This window comes from Heterocephalus glaber, unplaced genomic scaffold (genome assembly GCF_053883595.1).
Source record: "Heterocephalus glaber isolate CG9 unplaced genomic scaffold, H.glaber_assembly_v1.0 deba00001587, whole genome shotgun sequence".
NCBI classification, from domain to species: Eukaryota; Metazoa; Chordata; class Mammalia; order Rodentia; family Bathyergidae; genus Heterocephalus; species Heterocephalus glaber.
In genome coordinates this window covers 6,292,485-6,315,803 of record NW_028258365.1, presented here as the reverse complement: position 1 = coordinate 6,315,803, position 23,319 = coordinate 6,292,485, and the positions used below count along the sequence as shown (strand labels likewise).

Here is a 23,319-nt window from a genome sequence, read left to right as displayed (position 1 = left end):
TCGCAAGACTTGTGTGTCTTGTGTACGTGTGTGTGCCTTCGGTTTCTGATATATGTAGTTCTTGTGGCTTGGAATCAGAAGTTGCATGTCAGAGCCGGTTCCTGAGTTGAGCTGTGGGGAGAACTCCCCCTCCTTAGGCACAGAACTGACTCTCCTGCCCATGCCTGGGGTCTCCCCTGGGACCACTAAATGCCTGCAAAAGCGAGCCAAAATAAACCTCTCCTCCACTAAGTTGTGGGTGTCAGGTGCTGTGTCCCAGAGATAAAAAAGTGACTAAAATGTAAGTCAGCATTGCTTGATGATAAAACTGCTAAGCATGAAGTACAGAGAAAATGTACCTTGACATTAAAAAAAAAAGTTTGATGATCCCCGGTACCAAAAAAAAAATGTATGCGTGTATGTGTGTGTGTGTGTGTGTGTGTGTGTGTGTGTGTGTGTGTGTATGCCAACAGTTAACATGCTGAATTTGAGAATAGCAGAAAGCAAGCTTTCTCTTTTATTATCTGGAACAAGATGAGGATGCCCACTTTGACCACTTCTATTCAACACAGTGCTGGAAGTCCTAGCAGAAACAATCAGGCAGGAAAAACAAAAGACATCCAAATTGGAAATGAGGAAGTCATATTGTCACTGTGCATCACTTAGTCTTTTATGTAGTAAATATCAGATTCCAGTAAAAATGCCTAGCAGAACAAATAATTAAATTTACCAACTTTGTTGACTACAAAAGCAATATACAAAAATCTTTCTGTCAGTATAATGTGTGGGGCTGATCATCCATCCATCCTTGCTTTCTGGGAGGAGTAACTAGAGAGGGTCAGGCCAGGGAGGGAGTTGGCCTGGACATTCTTTCTTGCGCTTCGTCACCTCTCCTTCCTCCCACACCTATATGCACATCCAGCAAGCACGGGAGGTCCTTCACTACTTTTCTCCGAGGCACGCTGTTCGATGGCTGGATTGTGTGTTCTTCAGACAGGATCACCTGTTACTGCCAATCTGTGTCTTGCCAGATGACTATATGAGAACCAGGAATGGCCCGACCTGCGTGAGAAAGAACAGGCCTGCATTCTCGAGCGTGCTCTCCTGAAACTAGGTGTGGGAAGGTTCCTGGTTGCCCAGGATTGTGCCTTCATTTCCCAGACTGTCGACTGAGGACGGGAAATGTTGCCAGGGATTTTCAGATTGAGTTCTTCAGTGTCTGATCTCATCAAGGACTGCTCTGAGAGATGGAGCAATGTCCTCCATCCTGCTTCTACCTGAGCAGCTTTGCCTTTCTCTGTGTTCTACCATTTGCTATTTGTATGATGTGGGAAAATTGTTTAACCTCTGAGTGTCTTTCTTCTTCTGGCAAATAGGCATATTGATAACACCTTCCTCATAGCTGTTGTGATCTTTCATCAAATCAATCAGTGTGAAGTAGCTGACATAGGTATGGTCCTCTGGAGCTGTCCCAGCCTAATCCTTGCAACCCGTGAATGTTATTTTACAAGGTGGAGACTTCTCAGATGTGATCGAATTAAGGACAAGGTTGAATAAACCAAGGACCTCGACGTAAGAAAGTTATCCTGGATTGTTCTTAGGCCCAGCGTAACCATAGGGGTCCTTAAGAGTCACAGGAGGAGATAGGATGCCAGTGCCATGATGGATGGCTGGGCACGAGCCAAGGAACTTGGGCAGTCTGTGGAAGTTGGAATGTGGAACCTTCAGGAGGAACATGGCTGTGCTGACACCTGGATCTTGTTTTAGCCCCGTGAGATCCATTTTAGATTTCTAACTTCCCTGAACTTAAGATAAATTGTGTTGTTAATAAGCGATTCACTTGTGGCAATTTATTATAACATGTTATAGGACATAATACCTAAGTGATAACTTTCATCTGTTCTTGCTAAAACAAAGATTTTCTCTGAACAAAGCTATCTGTGGCCAACAACAGTTGCAAAACCAGTGGAGTAGGTGACTGCCAGCCTCGTCACTTAACGGCCGTCGGTAGCAGGTACTCCCTCTCTACACGGTCCCTGGCCCAGCTGATTCTCTGCTTCTGCAGGATGTATGTGGTGCAGTTGAAGTGCGCAGAGTGGTTTAGGGAAGGCTGGATGCTGATCTCCATTGTGGACTTTCCTGTGGAATTCACTCCCTTCTGCAGGGTTCATCATAATCACTTGGGTGTTTTGGTAAACAGCACACTATTTGGTTGTCCCTGTGTGCTCTGTTGGCCTTTTGAGCCCGTACTCCAGGTTTATGGATGAGTTTGGGGGCATGTGCACCTTTGTAGTTAGTCCCTTTTGCCCTGTTAGTCACTTCAAGTCATTCTGGCGACTTCAGGTGTTGTTCATTCTATGACTAAGAAGAACTCACTACGCGGACATATCAGGTGTGTTGGACTTGCGGGTGAATGCCAGAATACTTTAATTTATGGTACCAGAGACTGTGTTGGCCCATGAGCTGCTACTGTAATGGCCTGTGATTAGGTCTTCAGGCCTAGACTTGCTCTGTGATAGATTCTGGGCTCATGAAATGTTTATACCAGTATAAAAACCCTACAAAATGTTATTTACTTTATTTTTTTGACTTGTCGAGAAAAGCCATAGGGCTGTTGTGTGTAAAGTGCCAATGCTGGTTTTATGAAACTGGAAAACGTGAAGGAAAATATGAAGCCAGTGCACAGTTCTAGAGGAATTTTGATTTACTTCCAAGTTACTTGGATTAACATCAGCAGTATTTCCTTGGCAAGAATCTGGCATGAGGGATATTAAGTTCATAGAGCCTGTACCCTATTCCTCTGTAAATAAAACATGGGCGAGTTTTGCCGCATGTTTTTTTTGTTTGTTTTTGTACTGGGAATCGAACTCGGGTCCTTGCACTTGCACAGCAGGCAGCGAAACCACTGAGCTAAATCCCTGGCCAATTGCTGCATGTTTTGATGTGCAGAACAGAGGGCATTTCTCTTGGCAGACCTTTGCGTAGTTGATAATTGGATATTTGGGTCCACATGGCAAAGAAACGTGAGCTTCCAGGTGCAATTTCTCTAGTTAAAGAAGGACTTTGGAATCCAGTATGATTTGTAAAAACCCTGTGCTTCAAGTTTCATAAGTGAGAAAAGTGCACTTCTTCACTGTTCATTTTCCTTTCCAGGCATGGATTGTAGCGCATGTCACCTTTCTTCAGGCATCCTCATTGGTGCTGGCTGGGCTAGGGTGGGGTGGGGATTACAGCAAATGATGGTGACCAGGGCCATGCTTATAACTTGAGGTGTTTCAATGGAGTTATATAATGCAGGCACCGTGTATCTAGAACTACAGAAAGAACAGACTAACCCAAATAGGCTTCGCACTCACCACAGCCTAATACCTACATTTGTCTGTTACTTCATGATTTTAGCTCAAACTGTGAACAAGATAGTTCTGCTATAAAAAATACTTTTCTCGGCCGGGGATTTAGCTCAGTGGTTTCGCCGCCTGCTGCGCAAGCGCAAGGACCCCAGTTCGATCCCCGGTACCAAAAAAACAAACCCACAAGCTTGTCTCATGTGTAGATTAAGAGCAAGCAATGAGAATTTGTATTAGGGTCTGGATGCTCTCTGAACCTGGATTTAAACTGCTGTTGGTACATAAAATTATTAGAAATTATTGTGAATGACTATAAGCCATCAAGTTTGACCTAGAAAAAAATGGACAAATCCTTGGACATATGTCCATAAGACTGAATGACCAAGAAATAGAAAAACCCAAACAGATCAGTAACAAGTAGTAAGTTGAATCAGTAATAAAAAGTCTCCCATCAGAGGAAAGCCCAGGAACCAGGAACAGATAGCTTCTCTTATGAGTACAAAAAACATTTAAGGACAACCAATATTAAATTTTCTTCAGTTATTCCAAAGAATTGAAGAGAAAGAATTGTTCCAAATATATCCTGAAAGGCCAGCATTGAAATGATACCCAAACCAGGCAAGAACATAACTTCAACAAAAGAAAACTACAGGTCAATATGCTTGATCAATGTAGGTGTAAAACTGTCAATACAATACCAGTCAACTGACCCCTACAGCACATTGAAAGAGATGATTCACTGTGACCAAGTGGAATTCATCCCTGGGATGCAAGGATGATTTAACATATACAAATTCAAAATGTGATGCACCACATCAGTAGAACGAAAAACAACCCATAAGTTGTTTGGATAAAAGGTTTAGATCCGGGATGCCCCCCAAGAGCCTTATGTGCTCACAGGCAAGGCTGGTGGAATGCAGGGCCTGAAGAGGTAGGTCACTGGGGGCGTGACTTGGAAGAGTGTATCTCCCTTCCTTGGTCCTTGGTTCTCTGTGCTTCCTGGTTGCTGTTATATGAGCAGCTGTCTTCTGTCATGCCCCCCTGCCATGCCATCCTGCCTTGGAACCAGTGGACCGTGGACTGAAAGCATGAGCCAGAATAAACCTCCTTTAAGTTGTTTGTGTCAGCGTGTGTCCCACTGATGAGTTAGTGACTAAGACATATTTGGGTACCAGAGAAATGAGCTTGTTGCTCTGACACTGCCTATGTGATTTGTTTAGAACACTTTGGAACTGGTTTGAGAGAGGAATTTGGAAAGGTCTTAGCAGCTAGAGAAGCTTAGAATGCTATAAGCTGAACCTGATGAATGGTTCTGGTCTGACTTCAGAAGACCAGAATGCTGATAGAAATGCAGACAGTAAAGACCAGGCTCAGGAGGTTTTAGTTCGGAAAAAGGAGTCTATTGGCAGTTGGACTCACGACTGTGAATTATACTGAAGCAGAATATTTGTCTACATTTTGCTCATGCCCTGAGACGTTGAGGGAGACTGAGTTTAAGGGTGGTGGACTAATCTGGTGGAGGAAATTTCAAAGAAGCCCAGTGTTGAGGCTGTGGCAGGAGAACTTTTGAGGGGCATTTGGCCAGCTCTTCATTGAGAATCAAGAGCAAAGGACTCTGCTGAGTGCTGTTTTGAGTTTCATCAGATAGGAAGCTTCTCCAAAGTTGGGGCCTGCAAGTTAAAGCATAGGGGAGCATGGTGGTTTAAAAGATGAGCCTAAAAAAGGAGCCAAGTATTTTGGCTTAGGGCAATAGGAAGAATGCCTTGAGGGCTTCCCAGGAACCAGCAAAACCCCCTATTGGCATGCAACAGTTAAAAACTTGGTTTGGGAGGAGAGCCCTGGGAAACCCAGCTTACCGAAGCCATCTGGGAAATCTTTTCTTTTCTTTTTTTTTTTTTCCTTTGGTACTGGGGATCGAACTTGGGACCTTGTGCTTTCAAGGCAGGCTGTGGAACCACTGAGCTAAATCTGCCCCTCTAGGAAATATTTTCCTGGAGCTCAGCCATCCAGGTACTCAGAGTCCTCTGCAACCATAATTCAAGGAGGCCGAGGTGCTGTTTGAGCTGCAAGTATACCTTGGCACCATCAGAATGCAAAAGTTACGGGGCCAGGGAGGCTTCCACCCAGATTTCGGAAGTCCTAGCGTGCCAGGCAGTGTGCCCTGAGAGGCAGTGTGTGAAGCAGTGAGGGTGCAGCCGGAATTACAGTGGAGATTCCGGGAAGTTGGAGAGGCCAGGAATGTGAATGTCAGCTGAGGAAAGCAGCAGGCTGTGAGCAATGTCCCCCTGAGAGAGAGGCCGTGGTAGCTGCGTGTACCAGCAGTGCTTTAGAGATGGGGCCGCCCAAGCCCTCTGAAGTCCCCATTTTTGTCCCAGGTGCTGGATGTGAAGCTACAGGATTTACTGGTTATCCTTCTGGGCTTTGGTTCATCCCTTTTAGAATGGGAATATTTACTTTGTGCTGTGGTATGTTGGAAGTGTTTAACTTTTCCTTTTGATTTTCTAAAGGACTCACAGCTAAGAGTTTCCTTTAAGCCTCAGAGGAGATTTGGACTTGGATTTTTCAGCAGTGCTGAAACTGTTGACTTGGGCAACTCACAGAGATGGACTAAGTGCATTTTGCATAGAGATGTTCATGAGCATTGGGAGCCAGGAGCAGAATATCGCGGTTGAGATTCCAGAGGCCCTCCAAGAGCCTCATGTGGTCCTGTGTGGGGGTTACAGAAGGTGGGGCCTGGGCAGGAGAGGTGGTCACTGGGTGACCTGGAAGTGTGCATCTCCCTTCCCGGCTCCTTGCTTCCCTCTGCTTCCTGTCTGCCATGAGAGCAGCTGCCCTCTGACCTGCCCTCCTGCCTTGGAGCCAGCAGACTGTGGACTGCAAAAGTGAGCCAAAAGAAACCTCTCCTCCTCTAAGTTGTGGGTATCAGGTGTTGTGTCCCAGAGATGAAAAAAATGACTAAGACATAAGTCAGCATTGCTTGATGATAAAAATGCTAAGCATGAAGGACAGAGAAAATGTACCTTGACATTAAAAAAAAAAGTTTGATGATCCCCGGTACCAAAAAAAAATATGTATGTGCGTGCATGTGCACACATGTGCGTGTGTGTGTGTATGCCAACAGTTAACATGCCGAATTTGGGAACAGTGGAAGCGAGCTTTCTCTTTTATTATCTGGAACAAGACAAGGATGCCCACTTTGACCACTTCTGTTCAACACGCACGGTGCTGGAAGTCCTAGCAGAAGCAATCAGGCAGGAAAAACAAAGGACATCCAAATTGGAAATGAGGAAGTCATATTGTCACTGTGCATCACTTAGTCTTATATGTAGTAAATATCAGATTCCAGTAAAAATGCCTATCAGAACAAATAATTAAATTTAGCAACTTCGTTGGCTACAAAAGCAATATCCAAAATTCAGTAGCAGTTCTCTATGGCAATAGCAGATTATCTGAAATAGAAATCAAGATAGCAGTCCCATTTAGAATAGCTACAAATATACAGCTAGGAATAATTTTTACCAAAGAGGCAAAAGAGCTCTAGAATGAAACTTATTGATTAAAAATAAACTTGTACCTCCATGTTCATTGCAGAACTCAAAATGCCAAGAAATGGAAATAACCTGTGTCCCATCATCTGAATGGTGAACATAGCACATGGACACAGTGGAATGCTGTTCATTCGTAGAAGGAATGGCATCCTGTTACGTGCAGTGACATGGATGGAAGAAAGATTAGTTTAAGTGGAATAAGCCAGGTCCAGAAAGATAACTGCCTCATGATCTTATTCCTATGTTGAATATGCAAACGTTTATTTTGAAGTTGAGAATAGAGTGCTGGTTACGAGAGACATGGGGGGTCTAGGAGGAAGGGAAAGTGGGGACAGGCTGATGAGTGGGTCCTCGGTGACAGATAGTAAGTTTTTGTGAGCTCTTACACAGTAGAGTTGCTGTAGATAAAGATAATGTGCTGTACAGTTCAAAAGGTGGAAGAGAGGGTTTTGAAAGTGTTTTTACCAGAAGAAACGTTTGGGGGAATATATTTAATCTTATTTCAATATTACACAGTTTATACATTCATCAAATATCACATTAATTGGTACACTTTGTATTTTCATCTCTCAATTTTAAAGGAAATTTAATGAAAGCTGACCCCACGTTAAAGAAATAAAGTGTGGTTGGGTTTCTCCATGTCCTGTATCTCACTGACCGTGTCTCAAATACGCCTCTCATCTGACTGCTTCTAACCCTGGGGAGAATACCGGTACCTGTATTTTCCCTCCAATTTGCCTGCAGTTTTGAGGGACTGAACACATGGAAGTGTGGAAGAATCTGAAAGGGCAAGTTAGTTTGAGGGACTGCAAGTTTCAGGTTCACTGTGCACACCAAGGCTTGGCTGTAGCCCTCCTTACACGGCAGCCTGGAGGACGTGTAGCTCACTGTACGTACGCGGGGTTCTGGGGCCACGGGGTACAATGTGTATGGATTTTCCATTGAGCTGGAATTGTGCATTGGAGCCACTTGGAGGCTGATCATTTCATACCAGTTGAGAACTGGGCAGGGGTCTGGGAATAATACAGTGTCTTGGAAGTCAGAGTGGTGTCAGGAAAAGACATCTATGGAGGTCTGAAGAATGAGGGAATATGTTCTTAGTATCAGCGATGTAAAGAGGTCTGTGATCTTGATCAGCACGCTGATCTCTGACCCTGTTCACCCGTGTATGTACACACGTGAGGGCCAATGTGTGTGTGTGTGTTTATGGTGACGCCAACAGCTACTCTGCTGGCTCATTATAAGGAGTAAATAAAATAATAAGTCAGCATATAGCAGACACTCAAGGTTAGTTCCCTCTCGAGGGAAACGTAAAGAAACATTGCTATTCTTTGCATGTAATCATTTAGAAACTGATTGAGTTTCATGTTTAACAGAATTAGAAAAAGCATTTCCTAGATTGCATTAAATTTAGGAAACTTACGATTTTATATTTTGAAACAAGATACCTGTAAAAGTTTGAACTGAGTAAGATAATAAATTTAAAATACAGTACATAATGGAAGAATGATTAAGTTTGTAATTCTTGAATAGAACTTGGTGTGGCCAAATGTTTACACAGTAATATTTTGCAAAAGAAACTCCGGTAACAACCCAAAGTGATCAAATGCAAGAGGAAAATGAGTGATTGCAAATGCTTATATTTTAAAACAACAAGTGATGCGACTCCAGTCCTTCAGCACAGGGGTAATTGCTATTTACAGCAGGAGAAATAGGTCAGATTAGCTGTGTAAATGTATGTGTATATATTTTCGGTACCGGGAATCAAACTTGGGACCTTGTGCTTGCAAGGCAGGCAGCGGAACCACTGAGCTAAATCCCCGTTAGCTGTGTAAATGAAGCCAAATTTAATCTCAGTTTTGCAAAACTGGTAACATTTAAAATTCACCTTTCAGGAGTGCATCCAGTCTTGGCCACAAGGTGTGCCGTCTCTAAAATAGCCTGGTGATTTTGGATAAAATACTCTCAGGAAACAGCTCCAAGGGTGGCACCTTCAATTTATGTAGTATGTTGTCTATAACCTATAAAAACACATACGTCTATATAAATATAAACACAGATGAGTAATCACGATCAGCTTCTTTGCCTCTCTTGAGATCCGGCAAACCAGATAGTGACATGGACTATTATCTGGTTATGAAAAATAAGCCAGAAACTACCAATATATGCCATAGGTGCCTCAGATAAATCTGTAAAGAAGCTCATTTCTTTGTCTCATTCCTTGTTGCGGTCTGGGTTTCAGGAATACATAGCGATGCCTAAGGATATAAAAAAGTCTTGCGGGAAGTGGTGCGTGAGAGGGGAAGGTAGATGGTGAGGAGGAGACACTAACTACTTGAGACTAGTCCAGGGACTAAGTGCTGTAAGACAGCTGTGGAGAGGAGGGCGGGCTGGTGGGACTTCAGGGAGGCTGGTGAGAGGAGAGGGGATTCTGAGCCGAGCTTCCGGTGTGGGGCGGGAGGGAGCGGCAGCTTTCAGGGATGTCTGCCTGGCTGAGCTGGGAACCTGTGGGCAGGACAGGGTGCCAGTGTGGCCGGGTCTTACGGAGCGCTTGTATGTGTGCTGCAGCAGCAGCTTAAGTCAGAATGACCTGAAGAGCTGGGCTTTAGGTATTGTGTGGGGTTTTCTCTCCCTCCCTTACCAGGTTCAAGCCCAGGGCCTTCACACTGAGCTACATCCGGAGCCCTCTGGCCCGTTGGGTTTTGAGCTAAGGTCTTACTAAGGTGTCCATGAACTTGCAGCCCTTTTGGATCAGGTTTCCGGAGTGCTGGAATTACAGGCATGCCCACCACCCCCAGCTGTGGTTTGTAACATTTTATTTTGGGGGCTAGGGGTGTAGTTTGCTGACAAAGCATGTAGGTAGCATGCACAAGGCCCTTGGTTTGAACCCGAGTGCCTCCCAAATATAACTGTGCAATTATGGCAAAAATGTCAAGGTATCGACGTACAAATAAATATACAGTCTAAAGAACGTTAGTTAAAGCAAGTATTGGCAGACCCCCATGAGGTTACGAACATAAACTCTTTAATCCCTTCTACCTTTCTGACACCGTCGCCCTCCTGCATGATGTTAGAGAGCATGATTCACTTGGTAGTCTGTGATCTTGTGACCTGTATGCGTAGCCCGAAGAAATGCCTTAGAGCAGCTTTGTAAGAGAGCCATACTGTGTGTGCTTTCTGTGACTTGCTTCTTTCTCTCCAAATTGTGAGATTCATCTGTGTTGATGTTCAAGTTTGTATGTTTTAGCTTTACAGCGTGTAACTCTGCATGCTATAATTTATCCATTTGTACTGTTGGCAGATACTTGTTTTTCCCTGGCATTTGGTTATTACTGCGATCAATCCTGCTGGGGGTTTCCTAGCATATGCAAGAGATTTATCATGGGAAGCTTCTCAGGTTTCTGGGTTGTAGGATGTCATCAGGTTTTCCAGGAAAAGTCACACTACTTAACAGGTAATTATGCCAATTTTTCTTTCTCTGGAAGTGTAAGAGGATTTGTTCCTACACATACAATAATCACACCAGCACTTGGAGTTGCCAGAATTATTAACTTTTGAGGTATCTGAAGGTTTTAATTTTCACTTTTATGACCACTAATGACATTGAGCACTTCTTCATGTGGCCCCGAGCTACTGGAGTTTCCTTTTCTTCCTTTTGTGAAGCATGCCTCTCCAAGTTTTGCCCATTTTCTTATTGGAGTTCTGCCTTATGCAGTTGACTTATAGCTGTTCTTCATGCCTCCTTTTGTGTGCCAGTCTTCACTCTTTTGTGTTGAAGATTCCAACCCCATCAAGTTGTATTGAACACTGTTCTTTATAAGTGATTGCTCTCAAACCTGCCAGTGTGAAGCCTGGCAGGATGAGCAGCCGCCACTCCGAGTGTCAGTGTGGATCTGAGCTGAGCAGCTCCTGTCTCCTCCGGACAGACTGCTGCACACAGGAGCAGAGAAGCTGTGCCCCTGTGGGGGGCAGGCAGTTACTGGGGAGCTGAGGCCCATTGGTCCACAAGTCTTTTACTGCCCAGCAGGCCTGGGGCGTAGGCCTCCTCACGTGGAGGACAGAGGGTTTTAAGAGCTGAACAGGGGAATGCAGAGTTTCTTGAGGTGAAGAATCTGAATTGGTACCATGTTAACCATAGTCTGTTGCCTACAGCCCAGATTCAAGGGGTGGGAAAATAGACGAGCCGCCCACAGGAGGTGCTGGAGAGTCACTCTGCAGAGATGTGTGTGCCAGGAGGGGTGAGGAATTTCACGGAGTTCACAGTACATCACATTTGACAATGTGAATTGTGATTTCTCCATTCTTCACAGGCAAGAACTGGGTGTGGTGGCACACTTCTGTAATCCTAGCACTCCAGAGGCGGAGGCAGGAGAATTGCTGCAAGTTCCAGGCCAGCCTGGGCTGCATAGCCAGAACCTATCTCAAAAAAAAAAAAAGAAGCAATTACAATCCTGTGTCATCGTCCAACAGTTTGACAGTTTTGCCTTTCATACTTAGGCCCCTCAGTGGTCTTTTGTTATAAGGAGAAAATAACCCAATAAGCGTGAATTAGATGGGAGGGAAGGTTGACAGCCGGGGAGGCTGTTCGTGTGGGGAAAGGGTGTGTGGGAAATCCCTGGGCCTTTGCTCAGCTTGGCTGTGAGCGGGAAACTGCTGAAACAGTCTCATTAGACAGCAAAATGTGATCGCAGCCGAAAGCGCTGGAGGCATCATTAGGAAGTTTGGGGATAAGAGGCACAGCTGCTCTGGGAGACCTGGGGAGAGGGTTAGGGATGTGCCTAAAACATTCAGCAGCATTTGCTAATGTGAAAGTAAAGCCTTTTCATTTTCATTCTGTCTGTCAGTCATCATACAGCGGAGAAAAGCGAAGCCTACCCTATAGCTTATGACCTTACAGAAACAATGCGTGATTTGTACCCTGTTTGCTTAGTTTCTTGTCCATTTTTGTTAGGAGGTAAGCGCTTCGATCAGAAGCCGTCGATCTCGTTTCCCCCCACATTTCAATTTGCTGGCTAAGAAATTTTATTTTCCAAAACTAGGACTCTGTTAGTCTCCCCTGTGGGGAGACAGCAGCTGTGGACAGCACAGGAGTCACAGGAGCCTGGCGGAGTGTGCTGTGGCCCCGGCAGGACTGTACCATGGGCAGGCTGTGGGCCTGGACAGATGGCATCGGAGCAGAAGCCAGTCTTTGCCGTCGGAAGAGCTGTGCAGCATCGATTGTGCAGATCACTTAGTCTCTCAGATCTGTGGCTCTTTTGTTAGAAAAGTGGGCTGATTCCGTTTTATATATCTCAGAAATACTGAGCGACATTACACACACAGCCTCGTGTAGTATATCATTCTGAAATGAATGTTCACCTATATTATGTTCTTGTATTTTGTGATGCTAGGATCCGGTCCAGAGCCTTGCTCATGTTAGGCAAGTGCTCGATCACTGAGCTACACCCCTGGCTCAGTGGTTGTCTCCCAGTGGGCCGGTCAGTGGTTCTCAGCGAACACAAGGGTGGTTGTTCTTTTCTTTTTTTGTGATGCTGGAGGTTGAATCCAGAGCCTTTGCCCACACGCTGCACCATTGTACCACACCCCTAGCCGTTAATTTATTGTAGAATTTTCCAGTCTTCTCTTATCTCTAATGAGCAAAGATGAGGACCTCTGTAGTTGTTTTGTAGAATGAATTCTTTCTACCATTTAATTGGCCTTTGGGTACCCCTCTGCCGCTGTTTTCTGTGAGCCTTCTCTTTGAATCCTCTGGGTCTTGCTGGTTGGAGTGGTTATTTGGCAGTCAGTAGAGAGCACCCGGTTGGCTGCCCTTGAGCTTGTGGAAGCCAGCAGCCAGATCTCCTCAAGCCCTGAGAGGCGCCGTCAGGCGTGTATGCCTCAGTCTCAGCCTGAACTTTGGAATCAGGCAAGTTCTGACCTGCATGAGTTGGCCAGAGGACAGTGCTTGGGGAATGATGTGAAATAACCCCATCCAGGGAAGACTGTGTATGTGTGTAGTGGTGGTCCTCCATTACCTGCTCCACGCCAGGGTGCGGAATAGAAGATGGGCCACCCAGAGAACGTGCCAGCTTGAGGATGAGGGGAACTGGGTTTTGCCGTGTCATGGGCCAGGTGGAGGGGGGCCCGCTCCTCTGCCCATTTTGAAGGAGTAGATTTCCTCGGACCCTTGACTCAAGATGATCATCCCCTTGATACCACTGATGACCATACCCTTCTTTGCAGGTCTTTCTGCAGCCCAGCGGAAGTTTGCGCATTCGCTCAGAGACTTCAAGTTCGAGTTCATCGGTGATGCGGAGACGGATGACGAGCGCTGCATAGGTACAGTATGTTCCCCGAGGCTGGCTCTGCCTTCCTCTGCCCATCAGACACGTACTGACTCCTTTTTCCTCTCAGATGCTTCCTTGCGTGAATTTTCAAATTTTTTGAAGAATCTAGAGGAGCAGAGAGAAATTATGGTGAGTAGAGGAATGTAAATTAATAAATCAGGTTTCCGGAGAGGGAAAGTCTGGGTTTAAAAGCTGATTCTGGCAAAGTTTTGATTGCATTGATCTGTGGGTATAGCAGGGGCTTTAGTGGAAAGAACCATAGTCATAGTCTCATTGTGAAGTGGATTTCAGGGACTTCCGGGCCCGGGTCTGTCCCTCCCAGTAGGTCAGAGATGCCAGTGGTAAGTCGGGCTCTACAGTCACCCTGCTGTTCTCTCTCCCTTGCATTGGCTTTTCTGAGGTCTCATTGTTCCAGGAGGGGGCCCAGAACCATTTAGACCAGAGCCCTGTAGCCTCATGTGTACAGTGGAGGGCTGGGTGCTTTTTAGAACATTTTCCTTTAAACAAAATCTCAGAGCATTAATATGTGATGATGCCAAGCGCAGAAAAGCCAGTGCAGAGGCAGAGGGAAGAGCAGGCTGATTGGGAAGGCTGACTCCTCTCTGCAGGTCTAGGCTGTGCTGGGAGGGCCGGAAGCCCCTGAAATGCACTTTACCTGGGGTTCTGATCGGAAGGCTGAGAATCCCTGCCCTTCACTGGGTGTGCTCCACGTGCCCTGTGCTGAGCCCAGTGCCTCGAGGGGTGATTGTACCACTGACTGAGTAGTGAAGTTTGGGGATATCACAGAATATTTGGCTGCCTTTCTCAAAAGCTTGGATTTTCTTTTTCATGATATTCATTAATTCAAAGATGTGGCACTACAATTCCCACTGGGTTGTGACACTTTTCTCTCACTGGTTTCTCCAGAGTGAAAAAAATTACACACTAGTGGTAGTACTCATACTTAGCATGTATGAGGGCCTGGGTTCATTCCTTAGCACCAAAATAAATAAAAGAAAAAAATACAGACTAGTTTTTAAGTTCTTGAGAATGAGCGCTACCTAGACTGTTAGTGTGTCTGAGCAGGCCCAGATGTGGCAGTAATGCTAACGCCAGGGGTGATAACGAAGACCACCAGTAGTATTCGCAGCCGTTTGCCCAGTTTTAAGTCATGTAGTAATGACATTGACTTTGTAAGGTAGATGCTATCACTGCATCGTGTTTTACACCTGCAGAAAGTGAGACACAGTGCCTTGTCCAAGATCACATGGGAGAGTAAGAGGCAGAGCTTCCATTGGCACCAGCTTCCCAGAAGTTTCTGCCTGATAGTGGCAGATGTTTGTGTGTGGGATTTCTGTCCAGGGAACTTGGGGTAGGGATAAAGTAGAAGGGGGAAAGTGATTTTGGTCAAAAGTCACAGATATATGCCTGCTCAGAGCCATCATAGGATTTTCATGGTTCCCCGAGTTCTGATATATATTGTATACAATGTAAATTTGGTGGAGGCCCAGAGAACATATTGAGGTTCCCTTAGGTTTTCCTGGCACACAGGTACATATCCATCTGTTATTCGTGTGATTTCCATGTCACTGAATTTTAAGCTGTTTAGGAAAGACTGAGTGTGGTAGGGGATGAAAACAATGCCCCGATGTCACCTATCTGCCCCATGAAGTGGGTGTAGGAACGTGGGTCGGTGTGGGAGAGTCTTGGTTTATTGGTAGTATCAGTTTTTTGTGTGTGTTCAAACTTCTTTGCTATTGAGATGTTCCTTCGTGGCATCCCAAGCCTCCAGAGAGTGTGCGTTTCAGTTACTGTTTAGAATCTGAGCACACATAGGCACTCCGAGCTGAAGTCCCTGCTTTTGTGGCAGTTACACCATCGGAAGGGGAGGTGACAGACAGGACGAGCGTTCTGGGCAGAGCAGAGCGAGGTTTTAGCTCTCCAGAAGCACTGTGACCCTGGCCTGCCTTCAGCCTGTTTGCGTTTTAGCTGCTTTGAAATGACGTGGTCAGGAAACTGGAACATGGTCTCCGTGCAGACTGTGTGGTGGACAGCATGGCTCGTGGGGGTTTGGTGACAGTTGCACTGATTGCAACCTTGAGCTGTGATGGTGGTGGGTAGGGGCTCCGACTGGGGGAGGAGGAGGGCGAGGAGTCGGGTCCCCAGGGCAGAGAGGAGAGGCACAGCCTGCTGCACCCCACTCGTGGGTAGAGCAAAACGTACAGTGGAGAGCAGCTACAGCCCACCAGAGAGCTTGTGTGTGGCCCGGAACTGCACGCGTGTCCAACAGTAGAGCGAAATACAGTGAAAGTATGCGTACTCGGCGCCCAGCTTTGCAGCCCGTCTGGGTTCTTGTGCGCTCCCGGTGATCCCATGATTTTCACGGAAAGCTGTCTCATTTCCTCCGCAGATCCCTCAGTAAATGTCTCAGAAAGGTAACCTTTTTAGAACAGTGTCCTTGAATCTGTGTTCAAGGACATTACATTTGACAGGTCACTGTTTCTTTCCAGCGCTAGGTAGGGGTGGAACCTAGGCTTCCACCCTGAGCCTCATCCCCAGCCTTTGTTTTGGAGAGCGCGTCTCACTCCGTTGCCCAGGTTGGGCTCAAACTCAACCATTCTCCTGCCTCAGGCTCCCAGTGTGCTGGGGTGACGAGTGTGTGATTTGATGAGTAACTTTTGAAGTCACTGTAAGGAAGTTTGCTTTTTCTTTGTTGACAAGAATTTGTTAATTTTGTTTTGTTTTTTTTTTTTTGGAGACTGGGGATCGAACTTGGGTCCTTGTGCTTGCGAGGTCGGATAGTTTTTAATTTGCCATTAAAACATCTTTAAGATGCTGCTCTCATGAGTCACATCCTATCTCAAGCATAATAATGAAATTAATAAAAGTTGAGAAACTTGACATTTAACTGATACAGATGTTACCTGGGTACTTGTGTCTAACTTGATAGCGATCTCTCTTTGTTTCTCTCTCTGTCTCTGTCTCTTTAACTTGGGACCTCTTGGTTCAGCACCCTGGGGAGCCAGATTACAGATGCAGGGCACTACACCTTGCTTAAATTTGTTTCTTTAAATACTTTTTTGTTGTTGTTGTTGCGTTGGGGTCTTGTTTGATTCCATATGTTGTACAGGCTGGCCTTTAATTCCTGGGCTCATCTGTTCTCCTGCCTCGGCTTCCTCAGTAGCTGGCACACCCCACCACTCCAGTTTTCTTTAATACTTCCTATTGCTTAATAAAAACTAGCTACATACCTAGACACTGGTCTTTCCACTTCTGAATAAGACTAAATACTTATGTCAAGAAATTTCCAATAGTATCCTGGAGAAGAACTGCTGGAAAGCGAATTACTTGTGGTCCAAATGCAGTCACTGAGGTGTATCAAGTGGGACTGACACGGAGAGGGGAGCAGCGAGCTTGTGCTGTCAGGAAAGAAGACAGAAGCCTTAGCTCGGGAGCCAGGAATCTGGGGTGGGGGCGGCACAGCACACAGAGCTACGAATAGCTTCATGGGCTCCTACTCCTGAACCCAGTGGTAAGGAAGTTAAAATGGGTATGGGTGCATTTTGAAAGCTTCAAGAAGACAACTTCGTGCAAACCAGAAGTACATTAAAAGGCACAGATCAAAAAAGCCATGTAAAATGACAGTTGTGGAATGCATAGAGAAGTATTTTGAAATTGATTCCAAGAATTTAAATACAATTTTAGTGTTCACTTAATCTTGAAAAGTAATGAGCTTGGGGCCGGGGATTTAGCTCATTGGTTCTGGTGCCTGCCTTTCAAGGTCCCGAGTTCGATCCCTCGTACCAAAAAAAAAAAAAAGTAATGAGCTTAGTATTTTCCAAAGTCCTAAATTAGATAGTGGGGCAGCATAATAATTGGATATTCATAAGTAAGACTGAGTCATTAAATCATACAAAAATTTAAAAAATGTAAAAATCTTTGTTTTAGAAGGCAGAGACGAATGACAACTATTTTCAAAAGCTTTCCACATCCTAAGTAAATGTTACATAGGGCTTTGGGCTTGAAAGGGACAAAGTGGCCTCTCTGGAAGCTCAAATCCAGAGCAGGTTCTTCTTGGTTGGCTTTGAGCCAGCAGGTGTCTGTTCCTGTGTCTAATCTGTGGCCCTAAGTAGGCTACATTTACCTTAGCAAGTACCAGGCTCTGCTCCTTGCCAAGATCGGCATGGTCCCTTCCCCTGAGTAGAAGTAGGTGGCTATCCCAGGGTGAGACAGGCAGGAGCTGGGAGTAGCTGAGTAACTGGGGAGTTTAGGGAGATTTTGGAGAGGTGCATTCTGAGCTGAGTTGAAGGGTGGATCAGAATTAGGTAAGGAATAAGCTGGGCGTGGTGGTGCATGCCTGTAATCTCAGCGCTGAGGAGGCTGAGGCAGGAGGCAGGAGGATCACGGTGAGTTTGAGGCCAGCCTGAACTACATAGCGAGACCCTGTCTCAAAAAATCAAAAAAAGGGCTGGGGATTTAGCTCAGTGGCACCGAACCTGCTTTGCAGGTGCAAGGTTCTGAGTTTCATCTCTGGTACCAAGAAAAAAAAAAAAAAAAAATTAGGTAAGGAAAGATGGCTGGAAGCCTGTTTTCCTCCTTGAGTGGGAAACTGGGTGAATCTGAAGACCAGGGAAGGATGTGTTTGTCTATCCCCCACCCATCTTGCTGTCCCGCTGTGTTGCTGTTAAAACAAATCACTGGCATTGTTTGAGGCCCTGGGTTCCATCCTAGCACCAGACAAAACAAAACAACAAACCCTACAGCCTGAATTACTGGAGAGGCAAGTGGAGAGATCTAGTCTCAGAAGTCACTGTTCCCTCCACACTTGGAAGCCCAGTTTCTGAGACTGGATGTGCTGGGCCCTTTCCAAAGCCAGCGCTGTCTTTCTCAGGGCTGTGCCAGAAAGCCAGTAGTTTGACAGTATTGTGAGCCTGGGCTGTGCACACGAGGACCTGGGGCGTCCCAGCTCACCCCGGGCATGTCCCCCGCTCCGGCAGCGCCCTGCGGCCAGTGTCCTCTGCCAGGACTCCCAGGCTGCTCTCTGGCGAGGCGTGGGACATGGTGTACTATCTGAGGTGGGCAGCCATCCAGGAATCGGAGGGATTTTAAAATAGCACGGTGCTCTGGATGGTGATCTTTAAAAAGCCTTGCAGATTGTATTTACTCCTCCATGTGGGCCCCTTTATCTGATCATTTTGTTTTCCTTGCTAGCCCACCAGCGATGCTGGCAAATCCGAGCAATGGCGCAGGAGGCCGAGGTCAGGAAGGCTGCAGGGAAGAGGGAAGGAGACCTTGGCAGTGATGCCCAGGGTCTCCCTCTCTCAGGCCTCGCCCTGGTGAAAACACGGGCAGGGAGCATGTGCTGGGCCATGTCCCCGAAGAGCGAGGGGGACTCAGTCTGAGTGCTGCCATTCTGCCCCCATCCCGAGGGCTCAGGTGAGGCCCCTGCCCTGCCTGGCTTCACTCCTTCCCCATCCTCATTTCGTGTCTCCAGTCTCTTCCATTGCTGCTTGCGTTTTGGACACTGATTTTTGTTGCAGACTCTTTTTTCTTCCAAAATGCCTTACTCTAAAATTTGTAAGTTGGTAATACCTGTTTTAAAATACTAAAGTCATTGAAATCTGACCTCTCAGGAGAGGATTGTGTGGTAGTCTTTCTGTAGTGTGTCCCAGGGCCATTGTTCTCAGAGCAAGGTTACCAGAACCGGCTGGAATGCTCATTCTCAGGCCCCTGCCCAGGGTTGCTGAGGCAGAAACTCCGTCCCTCCAGGTGACTCAGACGTGCTGAGCCTTTGACTTGGGTGCCAGGGAAATCTCCTTTGACAATTCTTGGCTTAAAGCTAAATCTGCCTGAATACTGAATATAAACTAGGTTTGTTTCTTTTTTTGGATGCGGACTTTATTGTCAACCAAGAGGTTATTAGTCTCTAAAAGCCTAAGTTTTTACCTGTCATTTCCAAAGGATTGGGGACTTCTGGTGTGCGTTTTTTTTTTTCGTTACTGGGGATTGAACTCGGGACCTTGTGCTTGCGAGGCAGGCGGCAGAAGACTGAGTGAAATCCCCAGCCCCTGGAGACTTCTAATACATTGTATGTTGTTGTAAGATCAAATGAAATAAAGGAATATTTTCCAATAATTTTTATAATTACAATAATAAACAGGTCACGTTATTTTATGCAGTTCTTCTACAGATAAAATGACATTCTTACATGGTTTTCTGTTGGCCGGCACATTCAGAGTGGTAGAAAATCTGTCTTGCACTTACTAAGGAAAACGTTTCTCAGTTTGGTTGTCTATAACTTGACTTTAGAAAGATTTTTCTTTTTCTGCTTGGAACTGGCCTTTTCGATTTGGCGACATTGCTTTTTCAAATACTCATTTTTACTCCTTAAAAACCTATTATGAGTCAGTGAGGTATGGACACCACTGCCAAACCTGTTTGTCAGGAATGAACCTTTTGCAAGGTTAATTTCCCTCCACCTCCAATCCTAAAGAGATTACAGTGCAGAGCAGCTCCAGGCCACATTCCGGAGCAAGGGAGGCCATCTCGGGCAGAGCCGGGGCCTTCTCCCAGCAGCCTGCTCTGAGGAGGCCTGGTCCGTGCCTCAGTGTCCTCTGTGTTGGTGACTCACCGTCATCTGTGGCCTCCCGACTTCTCATTCACACTTGACTTCCCCAGTGCAGCTCACATTTCCTGTATTTCGTGTCCTCGGGGCCTGTTCTCCTCTTCAGAGGAATTAGCTGGCTCTGGATCTTCTTCCTTTCTCTCTGGAACACACAGGCACACACGTTCTCCAGGAGGTGACCAGCTGGAGACCACTTCCTTGTGTAATCCAGAGGCACAATTGACTCATCATTGGCAGTTGGTTTAGCTGAATTTTGTGTTTCACAAGGCACATATTTTGGGACGAACTAGGACACCCAGTTTTATTCTTTAGATCCTGTCATGAAAATAATGGTTTGCCCATTTACGCGGAAGGTTGTCATTTTTTCATGAAATTGATACATGTTACGTAGAAAAAATTCAAGGAACAAGAATTTGAAGAGTGAAATTTTTCTTATGTTCCATTGTTATGTGCTGTTCTAAAAATGGAACACGAGGCATAAAAGGATTAAAACAAAGTGCAGAGGTAGAATTTTGGGAAGCTTATTTTTAACCACTTTATTTGAAGCTGGATCTAGTGAAGTGACTTCTTCTGTATCATTAAAGTTGAAGACAGAGATGAAGTAGAATCTCTCTCTTGTGTCCTGGACTCCTAAAAACATACCTTGTCTTGTTTCTTGTGAGACTTAATACCTTTCCCCACATTATTCTCCCCAGCCCACGTGGGACCCAGCACCCCAGGCTTGCTAACCACACCTTCTACCCCCAGCGCTTCCCTCTTCCTGGGAACGTGTTGAAATGAGCATGTGTCTTAGTTTGGTCCAGCAGGCAGCAGCCGTGAAGAGAGAGGAATTTGCTCCTTGCTTCTCCCTCGTAGCTGTGTGGGCAACTGCAGCCCCTTGGTATTTCAGTCAGCAAACCATTTGAAGACCACTTAAGGACGAAATATGAATCCTAATGGTGGTTTGAAAACCTTCCATGGAGGCCTCTGGTTAGGTCAAGAAGGCGTCTGGATACCCTAATGGAGCAGCCTGTGTGGAAATAATGTCTCTTCGATACTCTTGATTGCATAGAGAAAAAAATGCATGAGGAAAGCCCGATTTTGGTGACCAAGATGAAAAGTCATGCAGAAGAATTCCACTCTGAAGAAATTTTAGAAACATCTTAAACATGTATATTTCCTTTTTGTGATGTCCATGATTGAAAGACAGCACTCTGAAATGGCTTTCTCAATAAATATAAAAGTACTAAGCTATTAAGATGTGAGCTGTGCCGGGGATTAGCTCAGTGGTTCTGTCGCCTGCCTCGCAAGCGCAAGGTCCCGAGTTTGATCCCTGGTACCAAAAAAAAAATAAGTTGAAAAAAACCCCCCTACCCTCCTATCGCTATAGCTCTCTGTCCCCTTAACCTAAAATGCATTTTATAATTGAAAAAATAAGCCATGTTGATTTTAGAAATGTAGAAAATATGAAAAATTTAAAAATAATTCATTACCATGACCTAAAAGATTTAATTAGCGTCTTTCCCTTGATAGTTTATAAAGTAACGGACTGTTTTCTCCTTGGTGGTCTGCTTTAGTTGATGAACCCTAAATCGATGGGGAGAGGTGCTGATGTCCAGAGCGATAGCACTGCCAGGATTGCGTGGAAGCAGTGGACCCTGGGAGTCCAGGCAGTAAGGAGCCAGCTCTCAGAACACTGAAGGGGGCGGCCCGCTGAACTAGCTCTAGACCCGTGTGGAAGCCTCCCCACCTACGTCCTCTGCCCTGCCGCCTCCTGCTAGTCAGACAGTGTTGCTGTCCTGCAGCTCTTCCACATCGCTGTGTGCCTGCCTCCTCTCGCACACTTTCCCCCAACCCACCCCAGAATGCTGGGGATTGAACCCAGGGCCCTTGCACTGAGCTGCGTCCCTCAGCCTTTTTACTTTTATTTTGAAGAATTTGAGATGGGGTCTGGCTGAGTGGCCCAGGCTGGGCTCAAACCTGAGATAGTCCCGCAGCGGCCTCCCAGAGTGCTGGGATTCCAGGTGCGTGGCACCGTGCCTGGCTTATTCTCAGCACCAGCAGGAAATAATACCGTTCTGTAGAGAACGTTCTTGAAATGATCTGGGAGAATGGGGCAGTGGTGGCGAACCTCTGGCGCCCATGCCACAGCCGGCTGTGTTGTGATCCTGGAAACCTCTAAAAGGTCCTCCTTCCTGGTCTAGGAGGACAGCCTTCCTCCACAAGGCGGATCATTCTGAACAGCCGAGGGTGCAGTTACAGAGTGCAGTGCAGCTTGCCTGACAGCACGAGGTCAGCTGGTGGCCGCCTTGGGGAGAAGGAGCTACCGGGAGAGCTGCAGCTCCTGGCGCCCCCTTGATTTCCCTTGGCCACTCAAGTAGCCTGAACATCCCAGAAGGGCTGCGATGGACTCTTTTCCATTAGTCAGAGGTGCTGTTTCTGAACATTTCTTCATTTTCTATTTTCCCCATTCAACAGGTTGTTGGGTTGTGGATGAGGGTCGCTAATACCGTTCACTTCAGAAATGAAAATATTCTTTCAAATCAGAAAAAACAACTTTAGGTTCGGTCTCCTGATTGTTTGACAGCTCTCGGACAGCCTTATCGTTCACTTACTTCTATGTGGTTTTTATTTCGTCTCATAATGTGTTCTGCGCAAGTATTTATTCCATGAAAAAAATCGAAGCTAGGTCCTTGTCCCTCATGTGCCTCCTTATTAGGCCAACTCATCTCTAATACATTCACGGGGTCACTGGGGGCTCTGTTGAAAAATGAAAAACAGTACTGGGGATTGAACCCAGTGCCTTTGTATTGAGCTGCTTTCTCAGCTCTGTAGTTTTAAAATTTTGAGGTTCAGTCTTGCAAGGTTGCTCAGCCTCAGCCGGAACTTTCAGTCCTCCTGCCTCAGCCTATAAATAGCTGGGATTGTGTACACGTGGCAGTGGGCTGGCTGTATACATGATAACTTTTGTTTTATATTTTTTCCTAAGCCTAATTTAAAAATATTTTTCCTAGTAGAGGCTAATCTGAGTAAAATTATTACTGTCTTGTTTCAGTTAATGTCCCTTCAAATTGATGCTGGATTTCTCTCCCTCTTCCCTTCTTCCCTTTCCCTTCCCTTCTTTCCTTCCTATTTTGAGCAAATAAATCCTAAGGTATCTGAGGAAGAAAGACACTAAGGGAATCTTAAACATAAGCTAAACACAGGCCTGACCTTTTTTGGAAGGAGAGGAGGAGCTGTAATCACCTTTGTCCAGACTTTTTGCTTCTATCCTCTGGCTCTGTTAGGTTTTGAGCTAATGGTTGCTCACTCTTGAAAGCTGGTAAACGTTATTACTGAGGATGTCTTATTCTTGGATTAGCTGCACGAAAGCAGAAGTGTGCTGATTGGATTAGTAAGTTTGAAACCTACATTGCACAAATAAGATTCCTGCTGTGGACTAAGAAGAAGCAGGCATCCAAGGAACCATTTTGTATTGATTGCTCCTAATTTTCGATTTTAAATTCTGAGGAGGTAGTATATTGTGCCTAGGTCTC

The 23,319-nt window shown here is 45.7% G+C and overlaps 1 protein-coding gene across 21 annotated transcripts in view; it reads left to right on the top strand.

The window, feature by feature from the left end:
- The window catches only part of Arhgap10 (Rho GTPase activating protein 10), a 152,633-nt gene that overhangs the window by 27,013 nt on the left and 102,301 nt on the right, over window positions 1-23,319 (top strand). For all 21 annotated transcript variants that reach the window (XR_015443981.1, XR_015443975.1, XR_015443979.1 and 18 more), the window contains exons 6-7: window positions 13,097-13,192; window positions 13,268-13,329. Coding sequence is in view for 7 of the 21 variants with exons in the window: in XM_087193361.1 (XP_087049487.1) it covers window positions 13,097-13,192; window positions 13,268-13,329 (158 nt within the window). In the remaining 14 variants the exon portion in view is untranslated. The remainder of the gene's footprint in view (window positions 1-13,096; window positions 13,193-13,267; window positions 13,330-23,319) is intronic.